General features: G+C 41.1%; 1 protein-coding gene across 1 annotated transcript; it reads left to right on the top strand.

Annotated features, from left to right (window-relative positions):
* Positions 1 to 130: 130 nt before the first annotated feature.
* Positions 131 to 20,679, top strand: LOC109990455 (putative methyltransferase NSUN7). The gene is made up of 13 exons (XM_020642598.3): positions 131 to 1,540; positions 2,167 to 2,540; positions 7,254 to 7,312; positions 10,330 to 10,460; positions 10,583 to 10,735; positions 11,404 to 11,587; positions 12,508 to 12,742; positions 13,293 to 13,436; positions 13,803 to 13,904; positions 15,204 to 15,339; positions 15,933 to 16,056; positions 19,369 to 19,657; positions 20,008 to 20,679. Exons 2-13 carry the CDS (start codon positions 2,192 to 2,194, stop codon positions 20,442 to 20,444), a joined length of 2,343 nt encoding a protein of 780 aa, XP_020498254.2. The 5' UTR covers positions 131 to 1,540; positions 2,167 to 2,191; the 3' UTR covers positions 20,445 to 20,679.
* The last annotated feature ends 108 nt before the right edge of the window (positions 20,680 to 20,787 follow it).

Genomic DNA, 20,787 nt, shown 5'->3' with positions numbered 1-20,787 from the left:
CCTTCATCTTACAGTAGAGGGCGCTCATTTCTCATAAACTGATCTGGTAGTGGTTACCTTGAAGCTTCCTGCTTGTAGCTGTACATGGCAACATGGGTGCACAAGAATGAACCTCAGAATTATTACCCCAGTCTTTTCAATATCTACGGTACAGTGCAGTTCATTCCTAAGAGGAGAGAAAATATTTTTAAGGCTATTATTTAGTCATCCATTGTAGGGCAAACGACTTGATGTCTCACTTGCAGCAATTCAATGATTAAACCCCCAGGCTAAAAGTCAGTAAACAATACTGGGGCAGGAGGCAGCACGTCTGCTGATTCATCTTTTGAGTCTTTTCCAGTCTGAGGGTTTTTGAGCAGGAATATAATAGGTAGAGGAGATGCTGTTTTTTTAAACACCTCTCCAAAGTGGATTTCATGCTGAGATAAGATCTGATGTAAATCTGATTTATCTTCTGCTCTCTGTCTGAAGAAAGCTGACTGGATTGTGTTCCATTAGTGCCCAGCAGCTCTGGGGCCCACAGCAGGCTATGTTCACTGTTGGAGACTAGGAGAAGTGTGAACCATGGAAAGGCATAGCAGCTCAGGTGCTGATGGAATGACTGCTTGGGAATTACCAAGTGCTTTGGGAAATCTCACTTGAAGGTGTGTTATCTATCACCCCTAACATGAACAGAATGGGAAAAACTTTGTAATCAAAGAATGAGTTGGAACCAACCATTATATCAGAAAAATGTATTTCCAAGTTTCCCTGATCATTACAAAACATACTGTATCTCAAACTGACCATTGGCATGTTGTGTTAAAATGAGCAGCAACATGTTGCTCATGTGTTATTTTATCAATCATGATTATCCAATTACAGAATTTTCAAAAAATGAATACATTCCAGGGGCCATATTTGCATACTGATTATTGTTTTCACTTAGCCTAGTTTTCTTTTAGTAGGTTATGTTTCCTTGTTATATGGTTACTAATAAAGGCCCTCCTGTGCATAGGGCACCCAATCCTCCTCGCTATCTACGCCCCCTGCTTTTGGATAAACCCACGTCATCTAACTGATTCGATTCGATGTTGTTTCTGTCCAGCAGGGTTACATTTAGCTTCCATTTGACTCTGTAAAACTGTAAATAGGCCACTATGTTACAGAAAGACACAAGAGGACATCCAGAGTTAAGGAGATTAATTCTTCACCCGTGAAGAGCAGGACATTGAAATGAACATGCTGTTGTCATGGTGATGGAAGAACGCTTCTCCAAAGTGCTCCGCAGTGCTGACAGACTTGAGGAAAGTTTGTTTTCAAGTGGAGACACAACACTTAGTTATGGAGAGTTCTATAAATGTATGATATAGAGGATCTGTGGACTGTAGGAACGACATCCGTGGAGACGCCCCTCGCCTCATTACGGACCCAGATTTATAGTGGGGAGTTAACTGGTAGTTCAAAGTTTGCTTCGAGGTAAACATGATGACCAGCTGCACGTAACTGTTGATATGAAGAGTAACGGAGACGACGACTGTCAGGACTGTCTTCTTTAAAGGTGAATCACACTTAAATTAATTCCTGTTTTACCGCTGCTAACGGACAGCAACTTTTAAAAATGTATTCAAGAGACAATAATTACCAAAAATGTGAGGTTAACGTCCAATTTTAGATTTCAAAACTCTACTAGACTTGTTTCTTTACGGAGTTTTATTTCGTGCTCGCAGCTATTCTACTATAACTAGGCTACTGTGATTTTCAGCCAAGTCAATCTTAAAAGATTGTAACGAAAACTAGGTGAAGATGATTAATGTAAGAGTTAATTTTTCCTTCTTAAGTCTAATCTTCTGAACAAAACAAAGACAGATAACCCGTTTGAATATACATGATCATTTTTTTTTAATTTAGGGCTTTTACACCATCAAAAATATTTGTTATTTTTTATTTTATTTAACCTTTATTTAACCAGGAAAAAGTCTCATTGAGATTAAAAATCTCTTTGTTGTAAGCCAACAAATAATAAATCTAATGTGATTTATTTAACTTATAATAATAATAATAATAATAATAATAATAATAATAATAATAAAATGTATTTTAAGCAACAAATAATAGCCATGTGTGTGGATTCTTTCTGCTTTTTAATGTCTTTGAGATAATATTTTATGGCTGTTTTTCTTTTAGGGTTCAGACAGAAATCTCTGGGGATATGGTGAAAAACCAAAATATCGGAGGGCACCTCAATCGCTCTTCCCCATGCAAGACAAAAAAGACTGGCTCCCAGAGTGCAAACAGCAAGGACCAAACTAGTCTGGACCCAGCAGGTGATGATGTTCCTGCTGTTCCTGCAGACCTCCAGACTATTGGCGAAGGTCAGCTGGGTTTTCCAGACAGAGTTTACCTGCTGGCATCTGTCATCTTCCAGAATAACCACCTGGAGAAGCCTGCTGCCCAGCGGTTGGTGAATTATGGCAAAGAGAGAGGGCTCCCTTTACCTGTGGTCAAAGACGAGGAGATGCAACGTACAGCTTATGAGCTTGCCTTCAATACACTTAAATGTGAGTGTGCACATGACCAGCGCAGTGAATTTCATTGTAATTGTTGAACCCTTTGACTTTGGTTTTGGCAACTTAAGTGTAAAGAAACCAGCAAAGGGATGTTCAGCAGCCTCTATATTGACTCATTCCAAGTATTTTAAATTAGAAGCAAAACCTGTTTGCAAACAGCCATTTGAAATAAGAATAAATGGCCTTAATAATGTTAATTGACAAGTTGAATTGGATATAGATTGATTGATGAAGGGCAAGTAGAAGAGAAAAAAAGACTTGAATGACCAATGGGAATACTGTGCGTTGCTACAAATCAATTTTGCCCATAATCTGTTGTCTGAGACTAGGGTGCGGTCCGAGGGGCTGAAGTCATAGGGCTGTGTAATCACCATGGTGATAAGGGAGGGGAGGTGCGCCAACTGTCAGCGCAGGGAAGATGGCTGGAATCGATTTATGCGTTCTCAGTGGATGGAGAGGTCAGAGTGCTGGAACACCCCCGTTAGCCACCGATGATTTTGTCCTTTCTCACCATCCATCCACTGAACTTGGAAAAGCCTCAGGTCTACATGTCCTCCAATTAATGCAGATCACCTCCAAATATCCATCATCACAAGCCCCAATGCCTGGTTGCAGCAACCTATATTAGTTTAACAGCTGTAGGTCATAGTACTTACAGTGCAAGCTGAAATCATCTAGATTGCTGAGGATATAAGAGAGAACTTAGAGATCGCATTGCAAGGACCTTGTTTTCATTCATCTCAAATGTCTTTTACTTTTGGATCATGAAAATATGTTTTTTATAGATTATAGACCTAAGCTCTACATACGGGCGTAGAGCTCACGTATAGCTGTGAAAAAATACAAAATACTGTATTTGTTGTTCAAAGGTTATCTCCCTTTTATTCACAGCTTATTTAAAAGAAGAATCTATCTGCCTTATCAGTTCTTTAGAAGTGCAGGTCCTCTCTTTGGCTCCCATCCCTCACATCTGGCTTTTCTAGCTTGGATTTGGTTCACATGTAGAGTTTCTGGTTGTGAGAGAGTATTTGAAAAAAGGAGGCACCACAATAGCCATCGTTAGTAGTTTATGTGTTATAGGTAGATATCTACAATGATTGAACTATTCCTGCTCTTTGATATCACATTTCTGCATGCTAGTGTAACAGAAAATGGAAAAATGATTTTTTGATATATCTTAAGTGAATAATGTTTCCTTTCCACCTAAAAACTGACATCACATCATTGTTACAGAAAAATGCCATGGTGGTGATTGTTTAAGTTGGAGAGACATGATAACCTCACTCACATACATATTTTGGTCACATTTTTTAATCACTCACACTGGCTGTGCAATGAAATTGGGTGTAGATGAAATGACACTGCCTGGAAGCTATTGTTAATCTCTGCTTTTCCTCCTCCCACGGCCAGCCTGACTTTTGGTGCAAAAATTGATTTGCTAGTGACACACACCCCTGCCCATAGACACAAAGACACACACACGCACGCACGCACGCACGCACGCACGCACGCACGCACGCACGCACACACACACACACAGACACATGAAAATCATCATCTGTGCACTGCCTTGGAATGACTATACCAAAAGTGAGTTTTAAGGTGGGTTGTTGACCTAAAGGAGAATTGCCTCAGCAGTCAATGAGCTCTTGTATCGATCTTGTGATTATGACTCTTATTGGCCTACAAACAAAAAGTTGCCCAGTGAGTTTCATAAAGATGGCTGAGGACACAGAATTACCAATGTTGTCATGGGAGTTAAAAACTAAAATATGGAGGAAGAATTTGTGATGATGTTTTCCTCTGGCGTGGATTTAACAATTCATAAAGAATGAGCTCAAATGATAAATATGAGCCTTAAAGTTCTTTTCTCTTTTTGCCCCTCCAACTTCACTTGGCTTCCTCTTATATTTACATCTTCAGGGCTTTTCTGTTTCGTTGACCTCCCTTGTCTCTCTAAAAAGCCTTTCATTCATATTTGACTAACTGTCTGCTTGACCACTGACCTAGAGGCAGTTTATGCTCCAGGGTTTTCTCTCATGGTTCATTTATACCTTTTAGGTCTCTCAGTTGTTGGCGAATGTGATCTTATACAACCAGTTTTTGAGGATATTTAAAAGTAATAATGTAGTTGACCTTGTTTTTGGCTACAAGAGCCCCCATCCTCCTCTTCACCGCCTTTCCTACATCCCTGTTTGTTTCAGCTTCTCCTCTGAGTGTTTCTGCCTCATTGTCCATACTGTCCAACAAGGCATTCAGATGCCCTTGTCAAAGACTCTGGCCGCTGTATTCCTGTGTGCAACAAGAAAGGTTCTTTGGACCACTTTGTGTTAGGCTGGATTTAGAGCTTAAGGGGAAGGCTTTTTTGTCCTTGACCACGGTCAGAGCAGTTACCAACAGTATGCCTCAGCAAATATTAAATTGTCCAGGTAGTTAGAATATAATAGTGTGAGATATATTTGCCATTTAGTTGAAAGGTGATTGTATAACTCATGGCATGTACCTCTTTTGGCTGGTCCTCTGTTAGATTAATGTGCAACCGGGTGTACTGATGCAGTACGATGTGAGACAAAGCGCTAGCTGAAAGGAAAAGGAGCCTGGGTTCAGGTCTGGCTCTTTCACAATGGATCTGTTTGACTCCAGTCACCATCAGTCACTGCTCATTGTGCAATACCTGGATGGATGCCACAAAACACATAAGCTTAACATGAGGCCTGCAATGACTAGTGCCTCCTGCTGGTCAATTATTACTTTGTTGTATGACTGGTTTCACGCCATTTTTCCATTCATCTGTCAACTTTAAAAAAAAATTTTAAAAGTAGTTTCGATTTAAAATTCTGTGTCTGCCGTGTAAAGATTTCTTCTGGTAGTGATTTATAGCAGAAATTTGTCTGTGTTTTACTCGACCTGCTGTGTGTGATTTATAGCATGCTGAAGTCTATGCCCTCTAAAGACCCAACCGTCATGGTTCCCTCTGGGGTCTGTGCTGCTCTGTGTGCACTAAATGCTTATCTCTACAGGGCTTATCTTTAAGACCCCCTGCCGTAATGGCCACTAATATAAACCCCCATTGACCTGCATCTGCTATAAATTTGACCACTGACTGCTAATGATATGCATTTGTTAACCTGGTTATGTAAACCTGGCCATTTGTGTGTACATGTGGATGTGATTCTACACCGATGTGTTTGTTTGCCCTGACTTACTATCTAGCATGCATCTGGCTGAGTCCCACTGTACAGTTGGGCATGATTTGTGATGTTGTGATAAGTTAACAGCAGTGTCTGTGGTTTTCATGGTGTCCCAGTGGAGTGGCTCTATCCTGAGCTTACCTTTTACTTGCAGCTTAAGAGGTGTGTCTGACAAGAATAAGAATGACTCAAGAAAGCAACCACACATGACATTTACGTGCACTGAGCATGAATATTAAAAATCAACACTGTCTTTTTTACACCTGCCCTAGTGCCTATTTTTCACCTTTTGTTCATACCCCTATGAAGATGCTGTTTCTTACCTCACTACTGTAGAAACATGAGCATATTTTGTACACACATGTCATGTACAGATTTTTCCATTTTCCCATTTCCAGTGTGTAATGAGCAAACACTGTACCTGCAGAGCGGCTTCAGTTGCAGCTCTCCGTAAATCCTAATGCAATGAACTGGATAGAGATAGCGTCTCTCGGTCTTCCTCTCACTGAAAGGGAGAGCCCACTGTTCACAGATAGGAAGGGATGTCTGTCTGTGCTCTTTATGTATATTTATGGAAGGAAGTATCCTGTTGTTTGGCGAGACATTTGGTGTCCTCATGATATGAAAGCCAGGGCATGGAGATGCAAAACTCTTCAAACCATGCAGCGCTACCTGATGGGCGGCTCTCACCTCTTAACAGCTCATATTTGGCCTTTTCAGACCGCTGTCAAGATTGGTAAAGATAAAGAAGGTCAGGCAAAGGTCATCAATGTAAAGCTTGGGAATAAACTTGCTCAAACCTAACAGATAGTGGACTCAAATTAAGTTTGTAATCAAATCCTGAATTGGTAAAATATTAAAGTGTTGAATGAGCATCTTTCACCATCGAGTCAGCACAACATTATTTGTAAGTGACAGGTCTTGAATTAAAGAGAGTTGATAACAGATTTACACAAACAGAACTCTCTAATGGTGTTGAGATGCAGCTGTTTATTACTGCAGATGTCATTAATGTCATTAGTTCTTTGATTTCACACGCCCATTTACCCAAGACACAATAAATGAATGAAATTAGGCAAATGAAGCATCCGATTACCTCTAATTAAGCATCAAATGAGCGTCTAATCACGCTAAATTTGCCCCCCTCATCTAATTGAATTATCCTTTGAAATTAAATCACCATCTTTGAGGGTGCCTCTAGGAGCCCCTGTTCATCCTACGGTAATCTCTTTCTCTCTTTTTTTTTCTCTCGACACGTTCTTACCATCAGATATGGATTTGTCCTTTGTAGCATGTATCTTACAACTTAATGGATATTTCTTCTGCCTCTCTCTCTCTCTCCTGCTCTCAATTAAATAGTTGAGATGGGTTTTCTTGGGATAATTGGACACTGATACAAAAGATGGCGATAATTCACATCACTATATCTCAGACACATAATTAGTAATGGAAATTCCCCATTACTACATTTCCATCCATCTCCCTAACCATGTGTGACTCTGTTTCTGCACAGATCAAGAGCTGCTGGAGGACATCATGATTGACAGTTGCTTTTACCTCTTTCAGCAAATGGTAAGTAGCATGGGGTGCAGTATTTTGAAACACAGGAGTAAAGAGAAAAAAAACCCTTTTTGTGTTTGTTTACATGAGAGTCATGGTTTGCTGCTGAAATGAGAGTCCTTTTGATTATGAGAAAAAGCTAGCCTGAAGTTTGAGAGTTTACCTTGTTGTTCTTTCATCCAGCACTTTGTTTACCCTGTGCTGTTTTCTTACACTCACTTCTGAGTGAGCTTTACGCATTGCTCTCAGATAATCATGTCCTGCCGTACATACTCGACATAGTCTTTGTTCTGTCATCTACACCTCTAATCAGGAACAGTATTATTGATGTATTACACCGATACACTCCTTTCATCAACTCACAAAGCACCTTATGTCTTTTATATTCCCCACCCTAATCAATGACAACCGCTCCCTTTGGACTTACACTTCTAAAAGGTACTTTGTGGCAGCAGTTGCCTGGATTTGTCTCTTCCTTTATTGCCTTTCTCAAACAAAACATCCCATTAATTAGTGATGAAGTCTAAATGCCGTAACAACCCAGGGGCAGTGTGTTTGGATGTGGTGTATTTATTCTGCACAGTGTCTTTCCTACAAACGTCCTAGGGCCTCAAGCTCAGTGTAATCAGTGAAACTAAAGCCATGCTGCATAGTCGTAAAAGGAAGACTGCCAGCAAAGCAGTGAACAGCAGGCTGTGTGACAGTGGAGAAACGCTCTACTACTTAAATGCAAAGGTATCCGCAGGAGGAGATTGGCATGAACTTTTTTTCCCCTACTTTTACACACAGACATAAAAGAAGCTGCTTGCTACTCTTCTAACTGTGTGCATATGGTGATAAAACATGCACAGAGGTAGTCTGAATGTGCAAGCAGCTAGTAGAGAGAGGAGTAATGAAAGCGAGAGGTGTTGAATGTATGAACAGAAAAATCGATCTGTCATGGAGTTTACAGATTTAAGACACCAGATGACTAGCATTTGCAGACACATTAATACAAATGGAGGTGTGTAAGCAGAGCAATCCCAACACAAACACAAACGGTACACTCCCACTGTAGCCTTGTGAAATATGGCCGGCGGTGAAATGAATGGGTCTCCCTCTGTGGTGGTGGCAGGTCGTTACTCTGCATCCCTCTGGCGAGACAATAAAGCCCAGACACAATGAGACAGTCTTTAGAACTCACTCTCACCTCCTTTTACACTGCTGGCATCTATAAAGTTCAACCTTGATAGAGAAAGGAGAAAGAGGTGGTGAGAGGGAGTAGGCGGGCAGGGGGGTGTGGGAGTACATGAGGGTATTGGGGAAAAATAAGAGTAAAAAAATTAAGATTTAGATAGACTTACATTCTTAAAGAGCCTGAGGCACATATGATCACAATGTAGAGAGAACATCTCTCCTCTGAAACTTAAAAGCAGCAGAGGAAGGAAAATGACAATATAGATGTAAACTGTAAATTGAATTGTAATTGTAAAACTGACAACATAGATGTAGACCATATATCTAGAACATCAAAGGTGCATACCCATGTTAAACTGAACAGCAGTTAATCATACATAGACATTTAATCTTCTTGGATAATAGTTCATAAAGTAGTCTGATGTGAGAAGTAAACACGTATAAAGTGAGAACAATCATTGTACATATTTTAATTATGTATTCCAGTAAAGCTTGTGAGTGTAATGCCTCAGAAATAAATTGAATCTAAATTAGCATTTTTAGAATCAAGCATTTAAAAGTAGAATCAGAGCAGGTTTGTTTTTCATGCCATAGACCTGCATATGGGGTGACTAAACACAGCCTGCATGTTTACTGTATGCCAGTTTCCCGCCATGGGGCCCAGTTGCCAGGCAACTCCATGACTGGGAATTTTTCTCACACCCAAGGGTTTAACCTTGGCAAAGGGCAAGTGGAACTTAGGGTGGAGCGACAAGAGAGGAGAAGTTTACAGCTCAACCTGTTTGTGGAACTGACCTTTGCAAAAAAAATGAGATGAAAACTCTCTGAATTAATATTTACTGCCAGTGAATTCCTTTGCTGCAGCATAAAACCTGGTAGTTTACCGGTGATCCGGCTCATTAGCCCAGAGTGTAGATGTTGCAAGCTGTTGCTGTCGTGGAACACCATCTGCCATCTAAAGCGGCTGGTGCCCTCCCACCCAGAGACAGAAAGGTGCAGATGGAGTAGAGAGAGACAGAGAGGGCCATATATATATGAGAGATGTTGAAGAGCTGAAGGGATCGAAACAATTAGGGAGGAGGAGCGATAGAGACAAAAAACTCAGGTTTCCTCCAATGTTCTATTAAGTGGCAGCAGAGAGGTCAAATCAGGACGACCTTAAGCTTGTGTGCGTGTGTGTGTGTGTGTGTGTGTGTGTGTGTGTGTGTGTGTGTGTGTGTGTGTGTGTGTGTGTGTGTGTGTGTGTGTGTGAGTTTCTCCAAAAATTTAGTCTCAAAAGTTTGCTGCATTGTATCCCTCCAAAAAGAAAGAAAATAGAGTACCGGTAATCACCAGTGCACCATAACCATATGGTAGATATTGCTGTCTTGTACACTTTGAGGCGTAGTCATTTACATAATAGTGTCTGTGTCTGTCAGGATAAGACTGCAGTCAGGGACTTCAGAGCAATATAACAATGAAAGGCACGCAGAGCAGATAACATCATTACATTATATATATATATATATATATATATATATATATATATATATATATATATATATATTTTTTCGCTTAATGTATTTTTTCTGTACTTCTTTTGGATCTTTTTTCATTAGATCTTTTTTACATTTTATCTCCTCTGTGATTGTTGACTTTTAAATGTCTTCTTTTAATGTTTCTTTTTATGTCTTGTGTGAAGCACTTTGAATTGCCTTGTTGCTTAATTGTGCTATAGAAATGAACTTGTCTTGTCTTGTGTCTCAGTTTTATTTAAATTACAAAATCAGGCTCTATCTTTGTTTCTGCATGAGCATTGTTGTCTTGTTAAAACTGAAGTAACCAATTAACTACAATTCATTCTCATGCTCTAGCCAGATGATCAGATGAGCCTAGTTGCCGTCATGCTCTACGACTTCCAGGACAGAAAGTTCCTCCCACGGGAACGCTGTGGGAAGGAGGAACTCATACGAGAAGTAAGAGATGTGGAGAACTACCTCCGCAGGTAAGGGCAGAAAAGTAACAAGGGTACAATGACATGAACAGGGATTATAAACTGGACGCACACATTAGAGAAGAGATATAAATAAAGAAGAATATATTTTCTTTTGTGTGTGTTGTAAAAAGGTGTAAAACCAAGCTTGCAGCTTCTCTGGCCCGCTGCAGGATCAAACACGATCTCTTGACCATTGAATGCATTCTGCCAGAGAGTGTGAAGAAGAAACAGGAGAGGTCGAGCAGCCTTCCACTGTATGCATGGGTGAACACATGGAAGAGCAGGTCAGCACGCACAAACACACACCTCTCACTCCCCCACACAATGCAACAGATTACATCTACCTGTACCTGCACACCTGAAAGTAAACACCGGGATTGAACTGTAAGCATATTTTTTTGTGTGCGTAAGCCTTAAAACAAACACATCTACATCTACACACAGACCTTTAACTTGGGGTGCTGCCCAATATTTTATGGGCCAGGTGCCTAGCTGACATCCAATTAAACCACTGGACTGTGTGTGGGGATGTGTGTGTCTATGTGTTGTCGGGTGTGTGCCTTAAAGTGTGTTCTTGCGCGCCCCTTGACAGGCTGATTCAGTTAGGTGTAAATCCTGCTGCTGTGGACAGATTCAATCAGCAACAACCCTCAGCGAGCTCTAGGACTGTAAAGGTCACCTGTTGGGACTACTTGTGTCTGTGTGTGTGTGTGTGTGTGTGTGTCTGTATGTATGTGTGTGTGTGCGTGTGCATGTGTGTATCTCACTGGCTTTTACTATTTCCCTATAAAACTTCTTGAAAAGGCCACACATCAATTCTACATTATTATTACCTATGATGACAGTCCTCCTCTTTATCCCACCTCACACCTTCTTCTCCATTTCCCCTCCTTCTTTCGTCCCTTCTCTTGAGCTTTAACTACCGGTAATCTGCTCTCTTCTTTGCTTTCAGCCTCAATGAGGTCCAAAGTATGCTTAAGACGGCTGGCTTCACGCAGGTGAAATCGATTGGGCAGCTGGAGGGCCAGACCTTCTGTCAGGATCCCCACTGTGGGGATGTACTGGTATTCCCTGCTCAGCTGAGGGCTCAGCTGTACTCCACCGAGCTGCTTAGCAACCAAAAACTTATCATCCAGGTATGAACTGCAGATAGAGACCAGCTGCACCCTCCCTGTAGACTTTAATGTGGTGGTAGAAATCTGCTCAGCCAATCAATCTCTGATATTCATAATTTCACTTTGGTAATGGCCTTGCTTAAATTTATTATAAGACTGATATCCCATATGCCAACAAAGTTTAGTTTGCCTGGATACAAATATTTCACACCACTTGCTCTCATCTGGCCATACTTCAATCTGAGCCATAAAGGTTTCTCGAGTCTGGGAGGGGGGAGGTGGTTTAATCATTTAATTTCTACCCCATTAAAGTCAAGCTGCCGTACAAACTGTAGGCAGCACACAGCATCACAACACAATTAAATCTGATTTTGCAGCCAAATTTAATCAAATATTCAACACCGCTGCCTTATTTATCACATCTCCATCTCTCTGTTATATGAGCTTCCACCATGCTTTCTCTCCACTTTCTTCTTTCTCAATGTCCCTGTTCCCTGTCCTTCTCCTCACTGGTTTGTCCTTCCTGACAAACCTTGTGATCTTGATACTAACTACAGAAACTCAAGCCACCCCAGGGCTCCCACATGGATACATTCAGTCCTATTTTCAGAGGGGACCCTATTGATTGAAGGACATCTTGCTTTTAATCTGTCTCCACTGCTACTTTCATTCCTTCTCTGTATTCTGCCTTTTTTTTCCATCTCCTCCTCCTGCTTCATCTCATATCCTGCTTTGCAGCATCTGCTCCAAACTCCCTCTGCTGTCTCATCTATACCTGCCTTCCTAAAATGAAACCTTCTCATACAGTACTTGTATGCCTACTTCAATTTCTCCTTATTTGTCTCACCATTTTGCAGCAGAGAAACTTGAATCTATAAAATGTTGGTTGATGTGTGTTTGTCTTGTGCAAATACTGATGAATAAACCCACCGTGTCTCCAGGACAAAATTTGCAGCCTAGGCCCGAATGCAGTGTGCTCCCTGCTGCAAGAGGAAGGAGATGTTCTCATAGTGGGCTGCTTCTCGGGCCTCACTGTCTCCCACACCGCATCCCTTATTGCCAGGAAACATAAAGACAACTGCAATAACCAGCCCACAGTCTATGTTTGTGTCAGCGACCATACAAACGCTCAGAGGGAGGACCTACAGCAATCCGTGACTGCAATGGGATGCAAGAGTATGCGTAGAATGAATGAGTGCTGTATTTGTTTGTTGAAAGATAAAGGAGGAAGAGACTGAGAAGAGAAAACTCCATAGGCTATCTGTGTCTTTATCATCTTAGTTTAATAATACAAGGATCTCTTTTTTAATCAAATGGCCTGTTTGGAAAGCCACTAAAGCAGGTAACTAAACTAAATCAGATATTGATGTGCTTTGTTTTGTGAGCAGGTCAAAATAACATTTAGAAATGACTTAAAAATGTCCCTCAATCAGAAAAAAAAGGTTGAAGATTGTTGGTTTGTTTTAGTAAATCCTTAGAGCTTCTCGTATGCAGACACCAGAAAATGTCTGAGCTGTATGTAAACAACATGTGCTGTTAGTGCCTTATCAGTAAGTCATTAGGGAAACAATTAGCGTAGGTGACAGGGCCGACATTTTTATAATTGCAATACATGCCCTTAGGCTGGGTATTTTTCTACCAGGAAACATAATGGGAAATCATCTGAAACAAACTTGAAGCATGAAGCACATGTGTGTTAATTAATCTGTATGGTCATCCTGCTCAGATGTGAAGCTGATACTGGAGGACTTCCACTGTTTGGGCCGAGGTGATAAGCGGCTTCAGAGGGTGTGCGTTATTCTCTTGACTCCGAAGTGTTCTGTGTCCGCAGTCAGCAACCCAGTGGAGTTCATACTGCAGGAAAATGGAGGTACATAGTAACGTGGTCATTCCTGCAAGGCTGTGAAGTGGGAACTTCTAATCTACGGGTTTTAAACTTGTTTTCTTCATGCCCCTTCATGCCAGTACTTATTGTCAGTCGTCATTGAGAATGTTGTGTGTAATATGAACTCAAAACAATCGTGTTTTCAGAGCTCAATGTCACATTCTGTGAATGTAAGTGATGAAAGCTCCTAACCCACTGAACTGTTCTTACTGTTTTCTCTCCAGTTTGACATAAAGTCCTTAAATATAAAAAAGAACAGTTTCTAATTGAACATCAAAGGTCATTACTGTTCTTTTTTGTTTTGTGGTTTGTTGATTCACTTTGCAGTTCACTCTCTTCTCATTTTCTCAGACATGGACTTAATGCAGGACTTATCCCAGGACTCTATAGCCCAGAGCAAACTGGAAGCTCTGGTAGCCCAGCAGAGAAAGGATATTGATCTTGCCTTGACGTGTGAGTGTTGAACAACCTGCTCTTACTGTATGTTGACATGTACACACACACCAAACTCAACACACACACACACACACACACACACACACACACACACACACACACACACACACACACACACACACACACACACACACACACACACAGCATGAGCTCAGTCTTCAGTGTGAAGCCTCTCTCACCTCTCTGACACAATGAAGCTTACACTTCCTAATGATCTAATCTGCTTTAGCATTAGATTGAAGCCTGTGGTGTCCCTGGGAGACCGTCTGAGTCTTAATTAGGAATGCTAATGTTTCTGTGCACCGGCCAGCCCCAGTCTGATGAAGCATTCCTTGCATATTTTAAACAAGTGATTAGTGATACTGCGTCTTTTGAACTGAATATATCAGAGCCCTACTTTGTCAAGACATGATATTCTCTTCGTTACAGATGTTACAATTCTATCTTACAGTCAGGGCTTTGCTGCTGAGTTAAATTCGGTATATGTTGTATTTTATTTTCTCCATTCAGCAGCTTTAAATGTGTATCCATGAGCGACACTCATTAGCCTCTGCCTGTTGTGCTGCTGTGCTGCGTGGGTCACGCTTATCGAGCAGGTGTAGTCTTTCCGTTAGTGATGAAAACCAGCTGCTGTAATCACGCTGACATCGATTGGCCCTTGTCTACATTTTTGCTAGTGTAGATACTTTCTAATGGGACTGTTAATTAATCGTGGGTGTGTATCGAGTGCCTCAGCTTGATAGAGTCGATGGTCTCATTTTAGCGCCTCCACACAGTCACACGCACAGATGCTCACACCTCTGATACAAACACACCTCTGTAGCCTTCAATGTCCCAGAGGCAGACACACCTCACAGCCTGTGTCCCAGCTGGGAGGTGGAAATCTCGTAAAACAGGACCTCTTTAATATTTGATATATTGATTTGATATTTATCAACTTGGTCTTCATTGTTTTTGTTTGGCTTTAATTAGTGAGCGAGAAATAAATCACTCCTCAAATTAAGAAAATCTAATTAACAATCCAGCAGCAACTGAATAAGAAGAGCAATGTACAGCTCTAGACATTTCTATTTGAAAGAGTGCCCTTAATGAGGATGATGATTTGAATAATCTTAATTGTCATTAAATCAGAGCAAAAACCTTTTTCAGAGATGTATAATCTTGTTTGTCCTCCCTCTACGACTCCACATAATATATGTTTGTTGTTTGAAGCTTAGGTGATTCTAAATGTCATAGAAGCCGCTACATTTTACTGTCTTTTTTTTTTTTTATACGTTCACAAATGTTAATGTGTAGTTCCGAAGGTTTTGGTGGTAATTTACTCCACCTGTTCGGCGTACCCTGATGAGAATGAGGCGGTGGTGAGCAGCGCCCTGGAGCAAGCCAAGGCCCGCTCCGAGCAGGAGGGAGAACCGAAACAAGCAACCTTCAGGTCAGACTCAGTCTTTGTAGTACCTCCGTGCCCTGGTTTCACGTTCTGCATCTGTATTTGTTTTGTTCGTTTACCTCACTGTCTGTCAGCCTGCTGGGCTGTTTGTCCGTCTCCCATCAGAAAGGGGAATCTGTCAAAGGCTCAGCACACCTCAGGCACAAAGTAGGGGAGATTCAGTGAAGATATAATCAAAGGTGCAATTTTATGTCTCTAAATGCTGTGAAAAGGGCAGATGGAAAGCTTTTGAGACAGCTCGCCCTCTTGGAGACACATATTTTTTCAACTGTCTTTCTGAGTGTGCTTGTGTGTTGTTGAAAGGCTTGTTGAAGTTTACAATTCCTGTAGAGTTGAATATAGGAAGACTGACTCCTCTCTGCGGTAAGCTGCCTTAGTGTGCTGGCCTCAGGCTAGCATGAATAAAACACAAGTAGTATAAATAGTATGGATGTCACCGGCTTTACCGAGCTAACTAGATGTATGTGCATTTATTTACTTTGCTTAGTTAATGTAGCTTGTGTTTTATGCATGCTGCTGCATCAGTGAGTTGTTGTTGATTGTGATTTTTTTCTGCTTGTGTACGTGTTTTCATCTAGGCTTAGTCCATCACCATTCATAAATCCGGACCACTCCGAGGGCCAAGAGGAGACAAACCTTTTCTTCATGTTGGAGTCCTCAGCACAGAGCAATGGTTGCTTTCTTGCTGTTCTCATCAAAGAGGTAAGCGTTACACAACAGGAGACTTTTCAGAACAAAGCACTGGTTAACGCTGATGAAGTGACAAATACAGCTCATATCCACATTTATGTTTTATCACTGCACTAGACTAATGTAACTCAGTGAGCCTAGGGTTATTTAAGAATATTAATATTTTATTTAGTAAAGCAATGAACACAAGAAAGTTAAATTGACTGAAAAGCATAAAAAGTAGCTCAATGTCGCAGCCTTTGTTTTTAACGCTGCAGTTTCTCTAGGTTCTGCCTCCCCTCTAATAAGAAAGAGTCAAAATCAAATGCAAAGCAACATTGAGATGATTTCTGTCTTTACTGTAGTTTTATTCTCTGCATACTGCCAGTCCACTGCTGCTGCCTCTGCCATCAGGTAGAGCAGCCAACAAGATTAGCAGGGACTCATTTAGTGGTAGCTCATTTAGCATCAGACCCTGGCAAGCTGTCTGATCCTTAATGACAGAAAAGTGCCAAAGTAGAGAAGCCCCTGATTGCAGGCTTTCCCGATATAAAAGCAGAGTGATATGTAGCCTGGTTGGTGATTGAAGTGCTGCAAAAAGAGAAAATATATGTTCAAATATATTTTGTACACACATACAAGATATTAGGGCTGCACAATAATGGAAAGACTGAAAGAGTTTTCTCTATTACAATCGATGGTGAATTGAGACCATGATTCTCAAATAATTTAATCACAGAAGTATTACAAGCATAATTTAGTTTCAACAGCCCAAAGAGGAATTCAACGGGCAACTCTGCCACGTTGGATATGAGTGTCTCAGTGTTGACTGGTTGCTTAGTCAAACTCTTGAGACACAAACGAGCAGAGGAAGACAGAGGTCAGGGTGCTAGAAGAAATGAAAAATGAGAATGCTGAGTCACAGACTCAGGTGTCTTGTCTAAGTCTAATCAGCAACCTAAAAAAGAAAGGGTAAGATGTCTAAAGTGGAAGTGGCAGGATGAGGTGGGGAGAATGCATGCTGAGAGTAAAGGACTTAGAAATCAGGTAGTCAGGGTACGATTAAAGGATTAGATGAGTGGTAGAGTTGAAACTTTGCAGCAGAGCATTTATGTCATAACAAAGAGTAGAGCTTAAGAGAAAAGGGAGAAACTGGAATTAGTCTACTTTATATGTGTGATATGTCTGTGTGTGTGTTTATTATTCTACTTCATAAACACAATAGAAATGTATTCAATGACAATTTCTGACTCTATGATGTACTCTTCTAATGAGGATACACTCAAGATCAAGATTAACTTTATTGACTCACAAAGTGAGACATTTGTCTTGGGCTCTTCACCCATGCTGCCGCCATAAAAAGGACAACAATCAACATCATTCACATTAAAGATAAAACAATGAAAATTATTAAATAATGCCCCAAAAAAATGAAATATCAAGTTAATAATAAGTTCTTAAAATACCAGTGCAGAAACGCAAGGACACTCAGCCTCTGACTCTATTTTGATATCCAATCACAGGCTTTCATTGCTTAATCAAGTCTCAGCTGCAATTACCCTTTTAAGCCGAACTATTTTTCCCTCCCCTCATCATTATATTGTTTGTGGTCTTCAAGTAAGATTGTTAGAGGAGGTAAGCCCCCCTCTCTCTGGTTATGGGTGCTGATGGTTGTTATAGGTGTTTCAGCAAGTCTTTTCAGGTCCTTGTGTCCGGATTTCCCTACATACCTCATAATCCACGACATAGCCATGTTTACGACGTGCTCCCTCACATTATGAAACCTGTTCTTAAGCTCATGATAGCACTACATGGTTATTAAGGGGTGTGACAAAGGTCTCTTGCACTGTAGCGCCTGCTCCTCTCTGGTTGTTCATCATGTTTTATTCCTCCACAGATAGGAATGAAATAATAATCAAACTGCTGTAATGGTGCCTCAAACACTTTTTTCCCCCCTCCCTACCTCCAATAAGCTCGGCTAATCAAGAGTTATTGTGGCACTCTGAAAAATGCCATAAAAATAGCAATTATATGTGTTTGGTAGGTGTCTGTCTTACATTGACTGTGATAGCAGCGCCCTGTAAAGTTTATTTATGAGCTCTCCATGCTAAAACATCTGGGGATAATAAAGACAGCAGAAGTAGCAGAGCACATCATAGTTAGACTTTAGGAATTTAGACAATTAGAACAGGGTATTACAACCATACTCTTTTAACAATGACTTTGTTCTCTTAGTTGTTTCGGGGTTTGAGTTGGATACGTTTGGACACAGGTATTTAAGATTAGTTGGTGCAGCTCCAGGGTATGAAATAGCAGCGTATTTTGGCACAGTGTTGAAGGAAACGAGAGATTAACAGAGGATGACATAGTCGGTTAGTGGAGATGGAGATGGAGAGGAAGTGAGATTTACAGAGGTGACGGAGAAAAAAGGGAGGCAAGGGAGAGTGCCTGTTGAATAATTCAGCGCCCCCTGTCTGTGTGGGTTAACATCAATGGAGTTCAGGGCGTCCACCAAAGACTGCATTACAGCGCAGCTCCTGAAGAATGTTTACCTGTGTGTACAGAGAGACACAGGTAGCAGCTAACTCCTCGTATGCCCATGCACAGCAGTCGACAGTACTAATGTACACACACTTGTGAAGTAGGAATAACAAATATCCTATGCAAGCATGAAAACATTTGCATTCACGTGCATGCAAAACACTACAAACAAAATACACACTTGAACCCACACAAGCTGCATGTCCCAGTAGTGTGCACAGTGCTTGTGAATAATTCAGGTGCTGAAGAGAGCAGTAGGCTGCTGTGTGGGCTGCTGCTGAGGCAGCAGGTGACCCTGCAGCCAGAAGCAAGGACATAGTGGCCCTCTCCTCTCCTCTCCTCTCCTCTCCTCTCCTCTCCTCTCCTATCCTCTCCTCTCCTCTCCTCTCTGCTCCTCTCCTCTCCTCTCCTCTCCTCTCCTCTCCTCTTCTCTCACCATCTCATCTTATTCATTTACTATTATTCCATTTAAGTGCAGAACAAGAGCTGTAACTTTTATTTTTATATAAAAAAAGAAAGATTACATTACATTACATTTTCTTAATGCAGTTTAAAAAATGTTCTTGACTTATGATTACTGTGAAGTGCTTTTAGGGCTGATAAAGCTCTACATAAGCATTCATCTCTGTTTGTGCCAGATTTCTCGTTACAGTTTTATGATAACTAATGTTATTATGTTATTTAATGTCTGGGTTCACTCTCAGTTATTGAGCTTATCTGGTATCTAGAGACTTGGCTGTATTTATCATTTATAGGTCATGTCTGAAAAAAACTACAACATACTGCTTTGTCACTTTTCAACAGCCAGAGCCAGTAGTCAAAGAGGAGCCTCATGAAGTGCTTCTTAGAGCAAACGCCAAAGGCATACTGGACAGGATCGGCTCAAACCAGCAGACCAGAAAAGAGCAGAATCGACATTCCAACAGGATGATGAAAAAACCACATGCCCACACCTCTACACCCATCCTCGCGTGTGCAACCCAAAAACCCCCAAACCCAAGTGTGCAACCCAAAAACCAAGAGGCAAAGAACAGCAGCAGTTCCACTATGTGTGGACATCAGGAGTTTACCAACAGGCGACAGTCATCACAAGGTTACTTATTATACACTTGCTTGTTGACTAACAGCTACCATGCACAGTATCTTCTCACTTCAAATTCACACAGATATGAAATAGATATTCATCTCCTTGTCTAACTCTCAACTAGAAACAAATACGCTTGATTTTCAAAATGTCAAATTATTTCAGAAAGATTTTAAGTTAATTTTGAGCTGAAGTAGTTCATTATGTAATTAGTTAATACAAACATTACTCACTTCTAAAAATGTATGTCTGTAATGTCTTTCATTTATTTTCTTCATACAATTTCCAGGCTGCGTTGTGTACTTTGATCCTCAAATCTGACCCTCTGTACCTGACCTCTAAATGCTTTTGTTCTTCAGGAAAGGCCAAAACACCACACTTGCAGGCCTCAAAGACCACCACATCCAGGCCCTTCTCTTCCTCCAAACCAGAAAGCACCGGCTCCACCTCCTTGTCCAAACCAGAAAACATCTCATTAAAGAAAACCTTCACTCCTGTATGCAAAACGACAACTTCCACCACCACTCTGCATCCAGCTCCTCCTCCAGCTCCTCTTCCTGCCACCCCATCGTCCCCTTTTGTCCGGCCCCGTAAAGCTCCCCAGGAGGTGCTGAAGCCTGTTGTGCTGGTTTTTCCTCCTATTCACTTCCCCAGCTTCTTCCCACCTCAGCGTAGCCAAGCAGGACACGGCGCCAGCTACAGCCAGTGGAGGACCCCAACCCAAGCTGCACCCCTCTCTCGCCCCAGTGGGAATATTCCCAAGGACACCTCAGCTAAATCCCAGCCTCTGTTTTAACTCCAAACACCAACGCGTATAAAAGAAGTACTAACTTTTAGGTCAAACTTTGACCACAATAAAGGCTGAAAAAGCAAGACTGTAAACGGTGTTATTTTAGTGCCACACTACATAGAGCATGTGATAATGCAAGTCCACTTTCAGGCCTCTAGAGCCACTTTTGCTTTATTATTTAAATGTCTTTATTAAAGAGTCTTTGTGTGCCATACTGGACAACCTTGCCACTGTCAGAATCTAATCAAACTGCACATATCCCTGTGCTCGGCTAATATCATTTCAATGTCACTGCATGATGAATAGCTATCACATGAGGTTTCCAGTGAGCTGAAACATGAAAGGACAT

The sequence above is a fragment of the Labrus bergylta genome, chromosome 9, assembly GCF_963930695.1.
Source record: "Labrus bergylta chromosome 9, fLabBer1.1, whole genome shotgun sequence".
NCBI lineage: Eukaryota > Metazoa > Chordata > Actinopteri > Labriformes > Labridae > Labrus > Labrus bergylta.
Note: the sequence above shows the minus strand (reverse complement) of the source record. Positions and strands in the feature narration are given on the sequence as shown.